The 16,964-nt window shown below is 49.4% G+C and overlaps 1 protein-coding gene across 2 annotated transcripts in view; it reads right to left on the minus strand.

The window, feature by feature from the left end:
- LOC123370734 (shootin-1-like) overlaps positions 1-15,562 on the minus strand; it is a 38,916-nt gene extending 23,354 nt beyond the window's left edge. For both annotated transcript variants that reach the window (XM_045017492.1, XR_006579521.1), the window contains exons 1-3: positions 15,460-15,562; positions 5,483-5,532; positions 1,766-1,826 (exon numbers count right to left, since the gene is read on the minus strand). In XM_045017492.1, the coding sequence (XP_044873427.1) occupies positions 1,766-1,826; positions 5,483-5,532; positions 15,460-15,496 (148 nt within the window). In that variant the 5' untranslated portion in view covers positions 15,497-15,562. The remainder of the gene's footprint in view (positions 1-1,765; positions 1,827-5,482; positions 5,533-15,459) is intronic.
- Between the last annotated feature and the right edge of the window lie 1,402 nt (positions 15,563-16,964).

Genomic DNA, 16,964 nt, shown 5'->3' on the forward strand with positions numbered 1-16,964 from the left:
GCAAACAGAGGCTAGGGACACCATCCCTGCCCATCCTGGCTAATAGCCATTGATGGACCTGTCCTCCATGAATTTATCTAGTTTGTTTTTGAACCCTGTTATAGTTTTGTCCTTCACAACATCCTCTGGCAAAGAGTTCCACAGGCTGACTGTGCGTCATGTGAAAAACACCTAAATATCGGGATGATCTCGATTTTATTGGGACGTCTGGTCACCCTAATACGCTCCTGCGAAGAGGGGCTGGGGGCTGGGCTGAGCTCTCCCCCAGCTACCCAGGCGAGGACCCGTCTGCAGCTCGTGGTTATTCAAGAAGAGGGTGCGGGAGATCAGAGCAAAGGTGGGCAAGGTTGGAAAGCCACTGGGGACACTCAGTATTGTGCAACGCACCATCCCAGGGTAGCGAAGGGGGGTGATGGAGCAGCACAGGTCCCACGTATCTGGGCAGGGAACCTGACTAGAACGCACTCCTGCTCCTAGCACCACAGGGTCGCTTGTCTGTGCAACCACAGGGCACGTGTTTGCAGCTCAGCTGTTGGGCCCCTCCCCTCCCTGTGATGCAGGAGGGGCCCCGATTCTGTAGCCGCACAGTGCACAGAGTGGGCCGTGCATTGCTCCCAAAGGGCAGGGTGGGAGGAAGCTATCTGTCTGGTCTATTAACATATGGCTACACACTGAAGCCAGGGGTGTCCTCTTCAGCTTGAGCAGACATACCCAGGCTAGCTCTGATTGAGTCAGAGTGCTAAAAATAGCCGTATAGATGGGGTGGCGTGAGTGGTGGGACGGGTTAGCCATCCAAATATGATCCCATCTGAAACCCTAGATCTGTACTTAGGCGGCTCATGCAGGGCTCTGGCTCGGCTGGTGTCTGGAGCCGGCCCTGGGCTCGTGTGTCCCTCTGCTCGTTCGGCTGCTATTTTTAGCATACGAGCTTGAACAAAGCTGGTGCCCATATGTCTGCCTGAGTTGGAAATTACAGCTCCAGCACTGGTGTAGACATACCCTGGGACTGCCAGCTCTATGGGGCAGGGCCCTTCACATCAGGGTGTTTGTGCAGCGCCTGGCACAAAGGGCCTTCCTCATGGTTGGCCCGGTGGCACTGCTATAATAAACATGAGTCATGATATTGAGCTGCAGGAGGAGTGGAACGGCTCAGCCAGCCAGGCAAACAGCCTGTTTTCCCAGGTGTCCCCCGGTGGTCACAAGGAACTGCAGGCAGGAGGCCAGATTTCATCGTCATCCTCAAGTCGGATGCACTGGGCAGTAAGTGCACCCCATGGCTTTAATCCACAGCTTGTCTGGTAGGCAGAAAAAATGGATTCACCAAACCAGGATTTTGCTCATCCCAGGCTGCCGGATGAGAGGAACAGGTCTGGACAACATGGGGGTTAGAATCTCCCATGCCCTGGCTTAACCAGTACTCTGACCATGGTACAGTAGCACCAGAGGCCCTGACTGAGTTCAGAGCCCTGTTGTGCTGGGTGCAGTACAGGCAGGGGATGTGACTTGTCTAAAGGCACCCAGCTGGTTGGTGGCAGAGCTAGGGAGAGAACCCACGTCTCCTGGCTCACAGCATGCTGCCCTATTGCCTGCACAGGCGGGAGGTTGGCTTTGGGAGACCAGGCCCGCTATCTACTTCCCAGCCTCCATATCCCGCGATCTTTAATGACCCTGGAGACTACACACCTCCTAAATGTCCGTGTCTCTCTCCTGGGAATTTTGGGGGGAAAGGAGAGGAAGAAGAGGGAGGCCAAGGAACAGGACTCACCTTGCTCAAACTCAGACAGCTTCTCTTTAGCTTCATCCCTCTCCTGGAGGAGGGCCTCATGCTGCAGGCAGAAGCAAGGAGACAACACTTCATTTACACAGCACCTTTTGTCCCAAAGGATTCCAAAGCACTTCACCCACCACTCAGAAGCAGCCACCTCTGGGGTGGTGTATGGCACCTTTGTTTAACACCAGGCTACAGTTTGGGACAGGAAGCAAAGGATCCTGTATTCAAACTGCAGGGGTTTTGAGGAAGGAAACTTAGTCACCCGAGTTAGGATTTGGTCAAGACTAGTGGGCTACCTGCTGCTCTGGAGTTAAGTCATTTTCACTGACCATGACTGATCAGGACGTTGGTTTTGTGTTTCGTCCAATGCCCCCCATGGCACAGGGCCATGAGAGAGGGACTATTGGCCCATAATCGGTCCCCTGGGCTCTACCGTCTCTGGGCCAGGCTGGGTTAGTTATTTTGGTCCTGATCCATTTGCACCGGTGGAGGGCTTTGAGTGGAAAGGGGGGCCTCTGGGGAAGATGGAGACTCTGCTGAAATAATAAGTCTCTCCATTTAAGAATGATTATGCCCAGAGAGATTATGCCCTTCGTGCCAGGCTCCGTACGAACACCCAGCAAGAGACGGCCCCTGTATTCCGCCATGCAACGCAAAGGCAGGGGCTGATGACACTCTGCCCAGCACTTTGTGAACTCTGCCCAACGTGTGGATTTGGGGACAGTGCTTTCCCCAGGAACTGAAATTAGGGTGTGTGTGTGTTTGAATTTACAGGAGGGGGTCAGGGCCGATGAGGGATGAGACCGTGAGGGTGAAGGTGGGATGTATGGCACCATAGTAAAAACTGAAAAATGTTTCATGACCATTTTATTAGATTTAACTCATGTTTTAAAATTATCACACAAATAAAAGGTGGCTACTCAAGCCTTCTATGAAGCACGACATCTACATCCTTCTTGGTTTCTTCTCATAATTTTGCACAACTCTGTTAATGAACTCCTTGAATGCAATGCGTTCATCTTTGGTGGCTTCTCGTGTGTCCAGTACTTCCATTCCTTCAATTGTTATGCTCAAGCAGAAGACGACTTCTTTCAGAACACAAAATTCTATTCAATGAGGTAAAAGAACGCTCAACTGTAGCTGTTGTGACTGGGAGTAGCAAGAGATGAATTCCTACTTCTTTCATCCCAGGAAACATAGCATAAAGGTCGCATCGAGACACTAGTGTTGATAAAAAAGAAGTTGAAGTCAAATCTTCATTCATTCATTGTATGATAGTCCACTCTGTGTTCAAATTCTTTATTCTGTCCTGAACACATGGCAGCCCCATTGCTGGTAGTGCCTCACTCCACTCAACTGTTGGTGTTTTATAGGACAGGCATCTGTAAAAGCTACGTAGAGGTTGAGTAGAATCTAGAAGTCGCTCTTGTAGATTTTTAAGAATCAAGTCTGTGTACTTTTTCAATTGTCTTAACACACACTTCTGGTCCTCTTCACTTAAGGATTCAATATAAATGCCTTCATTAGTCAACTTCTGGCCTGAAGTCTTTGCTTCTTCCAGTACTTTTTCAATGGATAGCTCTCTGATTGATCCAAATGTAGCGTCTATTGCTGGACAAAGACTCTTCTACTGTTGAAGCAGATGCCTGGATGACATTGTTTAATGACCCAAGTGGTTTCAACAGTTGACTTACGAGAGAGAGAATGGCAATAGTCTTCTCTGAATGTAGTAGCAAAAGTAATCCACCAGCCTCACTACTTAGATCCATCCCATCTTGGTAGATGCTTTCCAAAGCCAGTAATAACAGCTGGAGTAATTTTAAGACAACAACCAGGGATTGCTCATGAGAAAGCCAGAGGGTTTTCCCAGGTTGGACTAATTTGAACTTCAGTCCCAGTGTATCTTCTATATTTTCCAAGATATTCAGTCTTTTTGGACTCTTGCTGAAAAAAGAACATAATGAAGACATTAATTTTATAGCTTTTTAAATATCTTTTGAAGATTCTGCAGCTCGTACTAGTGCTAGTTAGAGTAGATGGCCTCTGTAGTGTGTATAGGAGAGATTAGACTTACACTTTTCTCCGAGCAAAGCTTGTACTCCACCATGTCTTCCAGAGAAGTTTACAGCTCCATCAAATGCACAAGCAGCCATCTGTTTGGGGTCCAGGTGACAAGCATTTAACTCTAAGATGTGTGTTTTCACAGATGCAGCCGATGTGTCTTCTATAACTTGAACATCTAGAAATGCATCTACTGGCCTACCACTGACATCAAGATAACATACACAATGACTTAACACTTGATGCCCATTTGTATCAGTGCATTCATCAGCCATATATGCAATTTTTTTTAATGTGGTGAAAGAGTTCTTCACTTTTTCAACTGTTGTGTCTTTCACTGTTGCACCACATGCTTCTAGCAAGTCAGTTGAGTTTCTTGCAGAAAGATAGTGAGCATTTGCTGGTCTTGTTCAGAACCAGTGTTCAACTTCAGGATGAACAAGTGACAATGCACTTAACATTGGCCTTCAGTTTGTAGTGTGTGGTATCTCTTGCATAAATAGAAAGTATGATGCCACAGCCATGTTTGTTTGCATGAACTGTGTTGTGTCTCCAGCATTCTTAACAGCCTATTAATACTCACCGGTGCTGTCCTGGGTCAGTGGAGACTCAGAGTTCAGAGGTGCTTTCACATGAGTTCATCTCCCAGGTGGGGGACAAGAAGGCACCTTGCTCGTTCCTCCAGCTGCTCACTGTTGCTCTGGCCACTGTTGTTCATTGTGCCACCGTTCACTCCATCGCTCTGTTGCCAATGGCCCTGCGCCGTCACCTTCTGCTGCCACCTGCCACTGTGACCTTTGCTAGTCGGTCTCTTGAGGTTCCAACTAGCTCTCACTGATGTCAGCTGAGCTCTCAGTGGAGGAACCTCGCTGCTGATGCAGACTGGGCCGTCTCTTCCACAGGAACACTGTCCCACAGCAGGTCTAAGCACTTAGACCTGATTATCAGTGATTTCAGTGCAGTGGTCACTTAACAGAAGAAAAGACTCTCTATGGAGCCTAATCAGCTCTGTGCTTAAACAGTGGAGAGGGGCAGGTCAGATAGTACTTGTGACTCAGGCAGACCATCAAGCGAAACACCTGTCCCCACCCTCTCTCTGGATGCCCTCAATCAGCACAGGCTAAGTACAGCTCTACTGCCCTTTACTCATACAATAAGAACAACGACATTTCATTACCCCCCGCATTCAAGTGATTTGTAACCCAGCCCCAGCCAAAATCTATCACTTGGGCAACACAGCTCTATGTGCTGGATACCTGGGTAGATTAGGTGTGAATGTAAATACAATCTGGTCCTGAAGCCTTTCCCCCCAGCTCATCACTAGCTGTCAGGGAGAGCTCAGTTAGACTGAATGAATCCACTGACATTGTCATAAAAAACAACAGCTGTATACGGAAGCTAGTCTATGTTCATACTTTTCAAATCTATTATACTTTTTTAGATACACGTATTTTATCATACACTTTATATGCTTTTAAAGTGTGTATTAATGTTTCAATTATAATTCAAATGTCCAAACAATCACTAAATTGGCAACACTGCATGTAACTAGTTCACAAAACTGGGGGGGGGGGGGTTGGGGAAATTCAGGGGGGGTGTAGGAAAATCCCTGCTTGAGGAATAAAAACAAAACAGAAAACAACTCTGTACCGTAGCCACTTCTTCATCCTCAGAGGACTCGCTGTCAGACTCCGGGATGGCTGCAGGGAACAGAAAGCAGAGCAGGAAGTTACCACAGTCAGCAAGAAGCATGAAACCTTTGCAGGAGCGCTCAGCATTCAAGCTGTGGGTCATCACACTTACATGCCTGCAGTGCCTTCAGCTGAAGGGTCCCCATGTGTGTTCCAACCCCCCGGGAGGGACCCAGCACCCTCAAATACCCCAACATCTATGGGAGTCGAGAGTGCCTTGTGCCTTTTAGGGCCATTTCCTGGGACTAAGTCATCTGCTCCAGAAAAGCAGCCACCACTGGTAGCTTTATGCATTTATACCACAGTATTGCCAACTCCTGCGATTGTACCACAAGTCTTAGTATTCTCCTTAAAGCCCCAGCTCCTGGAGTCATGTGAGAATCCACCGTTCATTGTTTTTTAAAAACGTCTCTTGATTTTTAAGCCATGTCATGCCAAGATCCCTAGGTCTCACCTGAACACTGACGTAGCTGGAAACCAATCTGGCTCAGCTGTGTGTTAGTGTTGTTCAGATAGGGATTGGAATGATAAGAATGTGTTTGGTATACAGACTTTATGGACTGCTTGTAAATTGCTGCCTGCATTAATCTCATTTACAATACCCGTATCCCATGTGATAAGGTGACATTTAAGTGTTTGCTCTGTAACTGCGAATCACCAGATGGGAGAGGAGCATTAACGAGCATGAAATACTAGGGGCCAACAGGAGGAGGTGTCTCCTGTCCCTCAAAGGAGGCCCATCAACACCAGATGAGCTATTGTGGAACATCAGGGGATAAAAGACTTTGTTGTTTGCTCTCCACCCCACGGAGAGGAGACATGCGAGTGAATTCCTCCCAACAGCTGAATTTGCAGCTGTAAGCAGATGTGGGGAAGGAATAAAAAGCCCTGACAAGGAGGAACTTAGCTTTCATGCTGCTTGGACTCTGAGGGGCAAGGATTACTAAGCATAAGCAAAAGATCCCCAGTTCTTGGCCTGGTTTAGCCCTAAAAGACACACAGAGCTTGCTTATTATAGAAACTTCTATGACTTTTTGAAACTTAAGATCGGAACTCATGTGTGTATCTGTATTTACCTGCTTTAACCTTGTAAATAACTCTAATTTCCTTTTCCTACTTAACTAATCTTTAGACAGCAGCAAAGAGTCCTGTGGCACCTTATAGACTAACAGACGTATTGGAGCACAAGCTTTCATTGGCGAATACCCACTTCGTCGGATGAATGTAGTGGAAATTTCCAGATGCAGGTATAAATATGCAGGCAAGAATCAGTCTGGAGATAACGAGGTTGTTAGTTCAGTCAGGGAGGATGAGGCCCTCTTCTAGTAGTTGAGGTGTGAACACCAAGGGAGGAGAAACTGCTTTTGTAGTTGGCTAGCCATTCAGTCTTTGTTTAATCCTGAGCTGATGTTGTCAAATTTGCAGATGAATTGAAGCTCACAGTTTCTCTTTGAAGTCTGGTCCTGAAGTTTTTTTGCTGCAGGATGGCCACCTTTAAATCTGATATTGTGTGGCCAGGGAGGTTGAAGTGTCTCCTACAGGTTTTTGTATATTGCCATTCCTGATATCTGATTTGTGTCCATTTATCCTTTTCCGTAGGGACTGTCCAGTTTGGCCGATGTACATAGCAGAGGGGCATTGCTGGCATATGATGGCGTATATTACATTGGTAGATGTGCAGGTGAATGAGCCAGGGATGGTGTGGCTGATCTGGTTATGTCCTGTGATGGTGTCGCTGGTGTAGATATGTGGGCAGAGTTGGCATCAAGGTTTGTTGCATGGATTGGTTCCTGAGTTAGAGTTACTATGGTGCGGTGTGTAGTTACTGGTGAGAATATGCTGCAGGCTGTCTGTGGGCGAGGACTGGCCTGCCACCCAAGGCCTGTGAAAGTGTGGGATCATTGTCCAGGACGGGTTGTAGATCCCTGATGATGCGTTGGAGGGGTTTTAGCTGGGGACTGTATGTGATGGCCACTGGAGTTCTGTTGGTTTCTTTCTTGCTTGTCTTGCAGTAGGAGGCTTCTGGGTACATGAAAGCTCATGCTCCAATACGTCTGTTAGTCCATAAGGTGCCACAGGACTCTTTGCTGCTTTTACAGATCCAGACTAACACGACTACCCCTCTGATACTTAATCTTTAGACAGTTTATTGTAGGATTGGCTACAAACGTTGTCAGATCTAAGGTGCAACTGATCTGGAGTAAGTGACTGTTCCTTTGGGAGTGGGAGTAACCTGGATATTGTTGTGATCTTTGGTGTAAGGGACTATCTGTCACAAAGGCAGCTCACCTGGGTGGCAAGAGAGATCAGAGCACCCAAAGGGACTGTCTGTGACTCCATATTCAGGCTGTTATAGCATCTGAGAAGTTTACACTTGATAATTGGTTAGTGAAATCTAAGTATAAAACTCACAGCCAGTTTGGGGTTTGTTCCCTGCTTCTTAGCAGCCTGCCCTGAGGCTGGTCCTCACGCCCCCTGAGCCCACGCACGACAGCTTGCCAAGCCAATCTCATGAGTTTTTAGGGGCCTGACTCAGGACTGTGGCGTGGTTGGGGCTGGCGGTGCTGAGCGCTTTGCATCACTTTACCCACCTGTGACCCGTGTCAGTGGGCCCCACGAGCCCTAGGGGGCGGTGGGTAGCTACTGTCCTGCTCGCCGGCCTGTGTCAGGCCGTCTGTCACTAGGGAATTAGCGGAGGGAGGGACGCCGGCAAAGGTCTATGCGGCCCTTAGGCAGGGGAGTGCTGGCAAGAGTCTATAGCGCTACCGGGATTTTGCTACCCGAGGTGGGTTGGCCGGGGTAGGGGAACGCAGGCCCACCCAACTCCACTGCATTCCAGCCCCGGGCCCGGACAGTGGCGGGGCGAGGGTCCCGCCACCGGGTCAGGGGGGTCCCTCTGCAACAGGCTGACCAAACAGACTCATTGCACTGGGCAGTTCTATCCCTGGGCCCCTTCCTACCCAGCCCCTTGACCGAGTCTCTCCAGTCCTTCCAGTTCCTCCGGGTACTCGGCTGCTGGCAGCTCCAGTTCCCCCTGTGCCTCAGGCTCCTCCAGCTCCTCTGGGTATTTGGCTGCTGGCAGCTCCAGCTCCACCTCCTTCAGGTATTCGGCTGCTGGCAGCTCCAGTTCCCCCTGTGCCTCAGGCTCCTCCAGCTCCTCCGGGTACTTGGCTGCTGGCAGCTCCAGCTCCCATCTCCGCCTCAGGCTCCTCCAGCTCCTCTGGGTACTCTGCTGCTGGCAGCTCCAGCTCCCCATCCACCTCAGGCTCCTCCAGCTCCTCCGGTTACTCGGCTGCTGGCAGCTCCAGCTCTGCCTCCACCTAAGGCTCCTCCAGTGCCTCCCGACACTCGGTGGCAGGCAGCTCCGCCTCAGGCTCCTCCAGGTACTCAGTGGCGGGCAGCCCTGGTAGCCCCAGTCCTTCCTCCAGGTCAGGTTTCTCCTGGTCCAGGGCCTCCCCTGGCTCAGCAGCAGGGTCTGAAGGGAGCAGCCAGCACCTGCATCTGCCTCCCTCCCTGGTGCTGGTCTGACTGGGCTAAGAGCCCCGCCCTTTATACTTCCTGTTCCACCCCTCCCCTTCCGGGGGGTGGAGTAAGCTTGGTCTGGCCCCACCCCTCAGGCTGAGAGAGCGGCTCTTTACCCTCAGGTCCAGAGGGAAGCCACCCTAGCTCCCTACACCACCTTTCCTCATTGCGAGGATTTGACCGCAGTGCTTAAAGAAGCGTGCAAGGAAGTGAAGCCCTGGGAGCCACGCTGGCCAATGGAAGCAGCTGGGAGCCCAGGAAAGAAGGCTCCATGTACGGTGTTATCTGGGTTTAGCAGGGAACAATCCATAGAATCACAGAAGATTAGGGTTGGAAGGGACCTAAGAAGGTCATCTAGTCCAACCCCCTGCTCAGAGCAGGACCAATCCCCAGACAGATTTTTACCCCAGTTCCCTAAATGGCCCCCTCAAGGATTGAACTCACAACCCTGGGTTTAGCAGGCCAATGCTCAAACCACTGAGCTATCTCTCCGACATGGGCTGGAGGAGTATCCGGGGGAGACAGACCACGCGTGACTTGTCCATCTCTTAACGTCTCTGATTGATGCGATGCAGGAAGCTGGGGGCACCGGTGGTGGGGTTTGGAATGGGGACCGCAGTAGCTGGGGCCCCCAGGGATAGAATTCTGGGGTGAACTCCCCATCAAAGAAACACTCTCCCCCACTCTATGAGAAAGAGCAGACCCAGTGACTCTGACCCATCCTGGCGTAGGTGAAAAGTGCTGCAATTCATAGGCCGCTACTGCCTACCCAGGCCATATGTGAAGGAGCAAAGAATGTGGGTCCCATTTACAGGACAGGGGACTGTATCCTGGACTGCAGTGATTCTGAAAAGGACTTAGGGGCCGCGGCAGATGACCAGTGGAACATGGACTCCCCGTGCCATGCAGTAGCTAAGAGGGAGGACATGACCATTGGATGCATAAGCAGAGGAATATCAAGTAGGAGTAGGGAGGTGGCATTGCCTTGGTATATGGCATTAGTGGGACTGTTACTGGGACACTGTGTCCCATTCTGGTTATCTACACTTCAAAAAGGTTACTGAAAAATTGGAAAGCAGCTTTCAGAACATTACTGGGCAGCCCGGATATGCTGGATTCCCAGTGCCCTCCTGTTCAGACTATAGGGTAACAAACCCGGGGCCGTTCAGGGCTGCCATGTGGCTCCATACCACAGCCAGGCCAAACTTCAGAGCAAGAGCAGAGACAGAGCTCTGATCCGCCAAGCCCCCCACTACCTGGGCAAAATGGTAATCTCCATTAGTTGCTAGCAGTATAGGGCCCATGACACACAGTGAAGCAGTTCAGCTTCCATCCTGCAGAGGGCAGTGGTATGCAAACACCAGCAAGGTCATTACAGTTGTATAACATAGAATCATAGAACTGGAAGGGCCCTTGAGAGGTCATCTAGTCCAGTCCCCTCCACTGATGGCAGAACTAAGTATTATCTAGAGCAGTGGGTCCCAAACTTGTTCCGCCGCTTGTGCAGGGAAAGCCCTTGGCGTGCCGGGCCGGTTTGGTTACCTTCCGCGTCTGTAGGTTCGGCCAATCGCGATTCCCAGTGGCTGCGGTTTGCTGCTCCAGGCCAATGGGAGCTGCTGGAAGTGGCGGCCAGTATGTCCCTTGGCCCACGCAGCTTCCAGCAGCTCCCATTGGCCTGGAGCAGCAAACCGTGGCCACTGGGAGCTGCGATCGGCCGAACCTGCGGACGCGGCAGGTAAACAAGTTTGGGAACCACTGATCTAGACCATTCCTAACTGGTGTTTGTCTAACCTGCTCTTAAAAATCTCCACTGATGGAGATTCTACAACCTCCCTAGGCAATTTATTCCAGTGCTTGAATACCCTGACAGTTAGGAAGTTTTTCCTAATGTCCAACCTAAACCTCCCTTGCTGCAATTTAAGCCCATTGCTTCTTGTCCTAGCCTAAGAGGTTAAGAAAAAAAAAATTTCTCCCTCCTCCTTGTAACAACCTTTTATGTACTCAAAAACTGTTATCATGTCCCCTCTCAGTCTTTTTTTCCAGAATAAACAAACCCAATTTTTAAAATCTTCCCTCATAGGTCGTGTTTTCTAGACCTTTCATCATTTTTGTGGCTCTTCTCTGGACTTTCTCCAGTTTGTCCACATATTTCCTGAAATGTGGCACCCAGAACTGGACACAATACTCCAGTTGAGGCCATATCAGCGCAGAGTAGAGTGGAAGAATTACTTCTCGTGTCTTACTTATAACACTCCTGCTAATACATCCCGGAATGATGTTTGCTTTTTTTGCAACAGCGATACCCTGTTGACTCATATTTAGCTTGTGATCCACTATGACCCCCAGATCCCTTTCCTCAGTGCTCCTTCCTAGACAGTCATTGCCCAGTTTGTATGTGTGCAACTGACTGTTCCTTCCTAAGTGGAGGACTTTGCATTTGTCCTTATTGAATTTCATCCTATTTACTTCAGACCATTTCTCCAGTTTGTCCAGATCATTTTGAATTTAATCCTCCAAAGCACTTGCAAACCCTCCCAGCTTGGTATTGTCTGCAAACTTTATAAGTGTCCTCTCTATGCCATTATCAAAATCATTGATGAACATATTGAACAGAACCGGACCCAGAACCGATCCCTGTGGGACCCCACTCATTATGCCCTTCCAGCATGACTGTGAACCATGGATAACTATTCTGTGGGAATGGTTTTTCCAACCAGTTTTGCATCCACCTTATAGTAGCTCCATCTAGGTTGCATGGGCATGGAGGTGTGTTTAAAGGTACTCCATTCCTTCGTGTTAATGAGACTCAATTAGTATCATTCTTGCTGGAGCCTACAGGTTGAGTCCTGACAGTGATTCCGGCTAATACCTCATGCTTACCCTGCTGTGCCTCACTGCTTGGCTGCGATTTGGGTTAAGCCCCACACCATCTAGTCACATAAGGAAGTAGCTAGTGGTTAATTTAAGTGGCTCCCATTATTATGCATAGTGGTTCTCACGACTGGTATATTTCATGTGGTCACCCCTGTACTTTGCATTGGCATTGCAGGGTTTTCGCCTACCTTGGGCTAACACCCTCCACGACCCCCACACATCACCAAAACCCTGCATACTGGAGCCCCGCAAAGTATTAATTATAGAATCATAAAATCATAGGACTGGAAGGGACCTTGAGAGGTCGTCTAGTCCAGTCCCCTACACTCATAGCAGGACTAAGTATTATCAAGACCAGGGGTCCCCAACGCAGTGCCCGCGGGCGCCATGGCGCCCGTGGGGGCATTTTAATGCACCCGCATCCTGGCCCCCGGGACAGCACCCGCCGAAATGCTGCAGCGGCATTTTGGCGGGGACGCCTCTTGATGACAACGCTTGTCGCTGACAAGTGATGTCATCGAGAGGCGTCGCTCCTGAATTTCGGCGGGGACGCCTCTGTGACGGAGCGATTCTGGCGGGACCCAACTGAGAGTGCCAAATCAGGACCAATTGCTCAAATAGGGCAGTCACAGCCCTAGGCTGGGGTTTTTCCACCTCTAAGGCCAACCAAACCAGCCAGACAAAAAGGACTTTGGTCTCACCCCACTGGCTAACCACAAGTCACACAAGCAATTTCCTTAGACACTCCAGTCTCCCAGCATCACCACCAGTGCACTCGTCCTGGGGATGAATGGTTATGAAAACCAACACCCCAATAAAAGAAAAAGGTTCCCTCGATCCCAAAGGACCAAGCCCCAGACCCAGGTCAATATACACATCAGATCTTACCCACAAATCACGCTGTTGCCAATCCTTTAGAATCTAAAATCTAAAGGTTTATTTACAAAGGGAAAAAGGTAGAGATGAGAGGTAGAATTGGTTAAATGGAATCAATTACATACAGTAATGGCAAAGTTCTTAGTTTAGGCTTGCAGCAGAGATGGAGTAAACTGCAGGTTCAAATTGAGTCTCTGGAACATCCCCCGCTGGGATGGGTCATTCAGTCCCTTCTGTAAAGCTTCAGTTTGTAGCAAAGTCCTTCCAGAGGTCAGAAGCAGGATTGAAGACAAGATGGAGATGATGCATCAGCCTTATATAGACTTTTCCAGGTGTAAGAATCTCTTTGTCTTCACTGTGGAAATTTACAGCAAGATGGAGCCTGGAGTCACATGGGCCAGTCCCTGCATACTTTGCTGAGTCACAAGGCGTGTCTGCCTTCTCTCCATGGGTCCATTGTGTCCTTAATGGTCCTTAATGGGCCATCAAACAGGCTAGGCAGAGCTAACACCAGCTTGTCTGGGAGGCTTCCCCCAGAAGCACAGCACAAACTTGAAATACAGACAGCATAGAGCCAACATTCATAACTTCAACTAAAAATGATACAGACATATAGACAGCATAATTATAATCAGCAACCCAGAACCTGGTCTTAGACACCTTATATGACCCCCTTTACTTAGGATTTGGAGCCACTACAGGACCTTGGTTGCAACCCATGTTCTATATGGTCCCCATTTATATCAATAACGTCACACCCCCAACGCAAAATTGATGCAGGAAGGGATGACAAAACATCGCTGACTGCATCCCAAGAGCCCCCTTTCCTTGGGTCTGTCTCACTACAGCTAGTGTTGGGCTAGAGGCCGTACCAGTGTATAACCGAAATGGTTTATCAAAGTCATGTTCAATAACATGAATGGATCTCTTTACAAACTCAAGGTATAACTTGGTTAGCTTTTGCAGCATGGTTCCTGTATGTTTCATGTGATCTTGCCAAGAGCTAAAGAAAATAGCTACTTTATCCATACCAGTTCTGGCCAATGTTTTGAACCCAAATAACATTAAACCAATGTAGATATTGAGGTTGTTCATAGTACAGGAATCTTGGCATTTAGCCATGAAAGCAATATGGTAGTGTGCCTCAGTTTCCCCTTTCATACAGCACATCAGGTCTGGAATGTATTTTTCCCTGTGAAAAGTTGCAACGCTGTTTACAGGCATTAACTGTGAAACATCAGTATAGCAAGGCCCTTTAACATAAAGTGTGTTTTCATGTATTCCTTTCAACATGTTTAAGGGATTTTCCAAAAGATGACAACGCTTGTCGCTGACAAGTGATGTCATCGAGAGGCGTCGCTCCTGAATTTCGGCGGGGACGCCTCTCAATGACGTCACTTGTCGATGGCAAGCGACGTCATCGAGAGGCGTCGCCGCCGAAATGCCGCTGAAATGCCGCCGAAATTCGGCAGCATTTCGGCGGGTGCTCCACCGCCGCAGTGGTCCTTCGGCTGGCGCCCGCCAGCCAAAAAGGTTGGGGACCACTGATCTAGACCATCCCTGACAGATGTTCATCCAACCCGCTCTTAAACATCTCTAGTGATGGAGATTCCACAACCTCCCTAGGCAATTTATTCCAGTGCTTAACCACCCTGACAGTTAGGAAGTTTTTCCTGATGTCCAACCTAAACCTCCCTTGCTGCAATTTAAGCCCATTGCTTCTTGCCCTGTCCTCAGAGGTTAAGAAGAACAATTTATCACCCTCCTCCTTGTAACAACCTTTTATGTACTTGAAAACTGTTATCATGTCCCCTCTCAGTCTTCTCTTCTCCAGACTAAACAAACCCAGTTTTGTCAATCTTCCCTCCTAGGTCCTGTTTTCTAGACCTTTCATCATTTTTGTTGCTCTTTTCAGGAAAGATGTGGAGAAAGTCCAGAGATGTGGCGCCCAGAACTAGACACAACACTCCGGTTGAGACTTATGCACGGCAGAGCAGAGCGGAAGAATTACTTCTCATGCCTTGCTTACAACACTCCTGCTAACACAGCCCAGAATGATGTTTGCTTTTTTTGCAACCGTGTTACACTGTTGACTCATATTTAGCTTGTGATTCACTATGACCCCCAGATCCCTCTCTGCAGGACTCCTTCCTAGGCAGTCATTGCCCAGTTTGTATGTGTGCAACTGATTGTTCCTTCCGAAGTGGAGGACTTTGCATTTGTCCTTATTATCTGGATTCTACAGGTGTGGTTACTTTAGCAATGCAGATAGACCTAGATGGATTGGTCAGACTCCTCCAGCCTCACCCCTTCCCCTGACATCAATGAGACTGCAGTGGGGTTAAGATCCCCATACAACCAGCAGCTCCCACACTGGACCAGACCACTAGCCAGCCCAATCTGCCAGGGGCCAATGCCAGATGTCTCGTAGGAAGAGAGCCATTTCCAGTAGACGGCTCATTGTGCGGCACACAGCGGAGACCTTTCTCCTTGACTCAGCTGATGATCAGCTGATGCCGCAGAGCATGGGATCACCCTTGTAACTTGCAAGTGCAACTGCACATGTGTATTCTCATTAACAAATACTCTGATCCTTTTCTAAGAACCTGCTCAGTGGTTCGCAGCTCATGTTCTCACATGCACTCAGAGGCGGGGGGCCCTTACCTGGCAGTTGGCTAATGCTGTCGTCAGCACAATCCATTCTGATCCGAGCTGACTGAGCTGTGTCGCCACGCTGGTGCTGCCTGTTGCCTCTGATGTGAGTCGACTGGTCTCCTTCCCCATCTGCCCAGGAGGCTGGGCGTATTCCATTCCTCAGCCACATGGGGAACCGAAACCTTCCCTCTTCCTGTGAACCAGCAGCTGCAGTGGTGCATGCAACCTGGAGCAATTATATCAATGCAGGGACTCAGCTGCTGTGACACGACAGGGCTGTTTCACCAGCAACTTGCAGGAATGATGAGGGTCTAAAGGAGCCCTGAACCTTGTGATCTCAAGGTGCAAAGGGGGCACCAAATACTGTGGGAGAGATTCTGTTTTTCACTAAGGCCTCGTCTGCAGGGGGAAGCTATTCCAGCGGAAGGCAGGGGAGTGAATGTAAACGGCTCGCTAGTCCAAAGAGAGAGCAGAGCACCCACTCCAGGAGCTATGCCAGCGTCGCTAGTGTGGAATAATTTACCCTGCAATAGCTACTCCGGTCAATGGCGCAGACAAGCCCCTAGACCGTTTACACTGCTAGCCTTGAAGTGGCTTTAAAGTGAATACACCTGCTCTACGGCCCCTTTAATCTGCCAGAGCATCGAGACGGGGCCTTTGTGTAAATGAGACCTGGGCCCCACCGATCTGATCTGATCCCGTTTTACACCAATACCAAATGGGGACAACAAATCATAAGTGATCACAAGAATGAATCAGGCCTCATCCGAGTGCGTCCCTTAGCCAGCCCCTCGCGCAGCCAGCACCACATCATTGCCCGCGATACTTCCTCCAAAGTTTTGCCCAATCTACACGCACTTTCCTTACTCCCACCTCAGTGCTCCTCATGATCCCGCTCGGTGCCAGCCCAGTCACCTGTTCCCCTCCAGGGGCTTTACACAGTTCAGATACCTGTATGCAGCTGTTACGGCCCCTCCCTGAGCCACGCTGAGCAGATCCAGGTCTTGCCTTGTGAGCTGATCCCTGGCCATTTTTGTGGCCCTTCTCTGAACGCCTTCTGGGGAGGAGGTGCCCAGAAGAATATTCCAGGATCAGAGCTGTATTCCCTCCCTTGCCCATGATGGGATGCCCTGTGGAGGCAGCCCATCATTGCATGGGCCTTTTTTCCTGCCGTTTCACTGTGCAGTCTCGCCAGGAAGCTCAGCACAGAGATTTGAACCAGCTGTCCATTACGCTGCCAGCGCCATCATCACCTCTCCCCTCCCCTGTACTTCTAACTTCTTCTAAAATACCTGTTTCCTCTTGACTTGTCTCTTTGGGCATCTCCCGCAAGAGGACAGCTTTGGAGGATAGTCTGTGTTTTTTCAAGCAAGGAGTTTCAGAGATACAGAGGGTTGGAGGGGGAAACACACAATGCAGTTGAAAACAGATAGAAGTTTTTCACACAGTGAGTAATTAGCCCGTGGAACCCCCTGCCACATGATGATGTTGCGGCCAAGGAATTAACAAAGTTC

This window comes from Mauremys mutica, chromosome 5 (genome assembly GCF_020497125.1).
Source record: "Mauremys mutica isolate MM-2020 ecotype Southern chromosome 5, ASM2049712v1, whole genome shotgun sequence".
Taxonomy (NCBI): Eukaryota; Metazoa; Chordata; order Testudines; family Geoemydidae; genus Mauremys; species Mauremys mutica.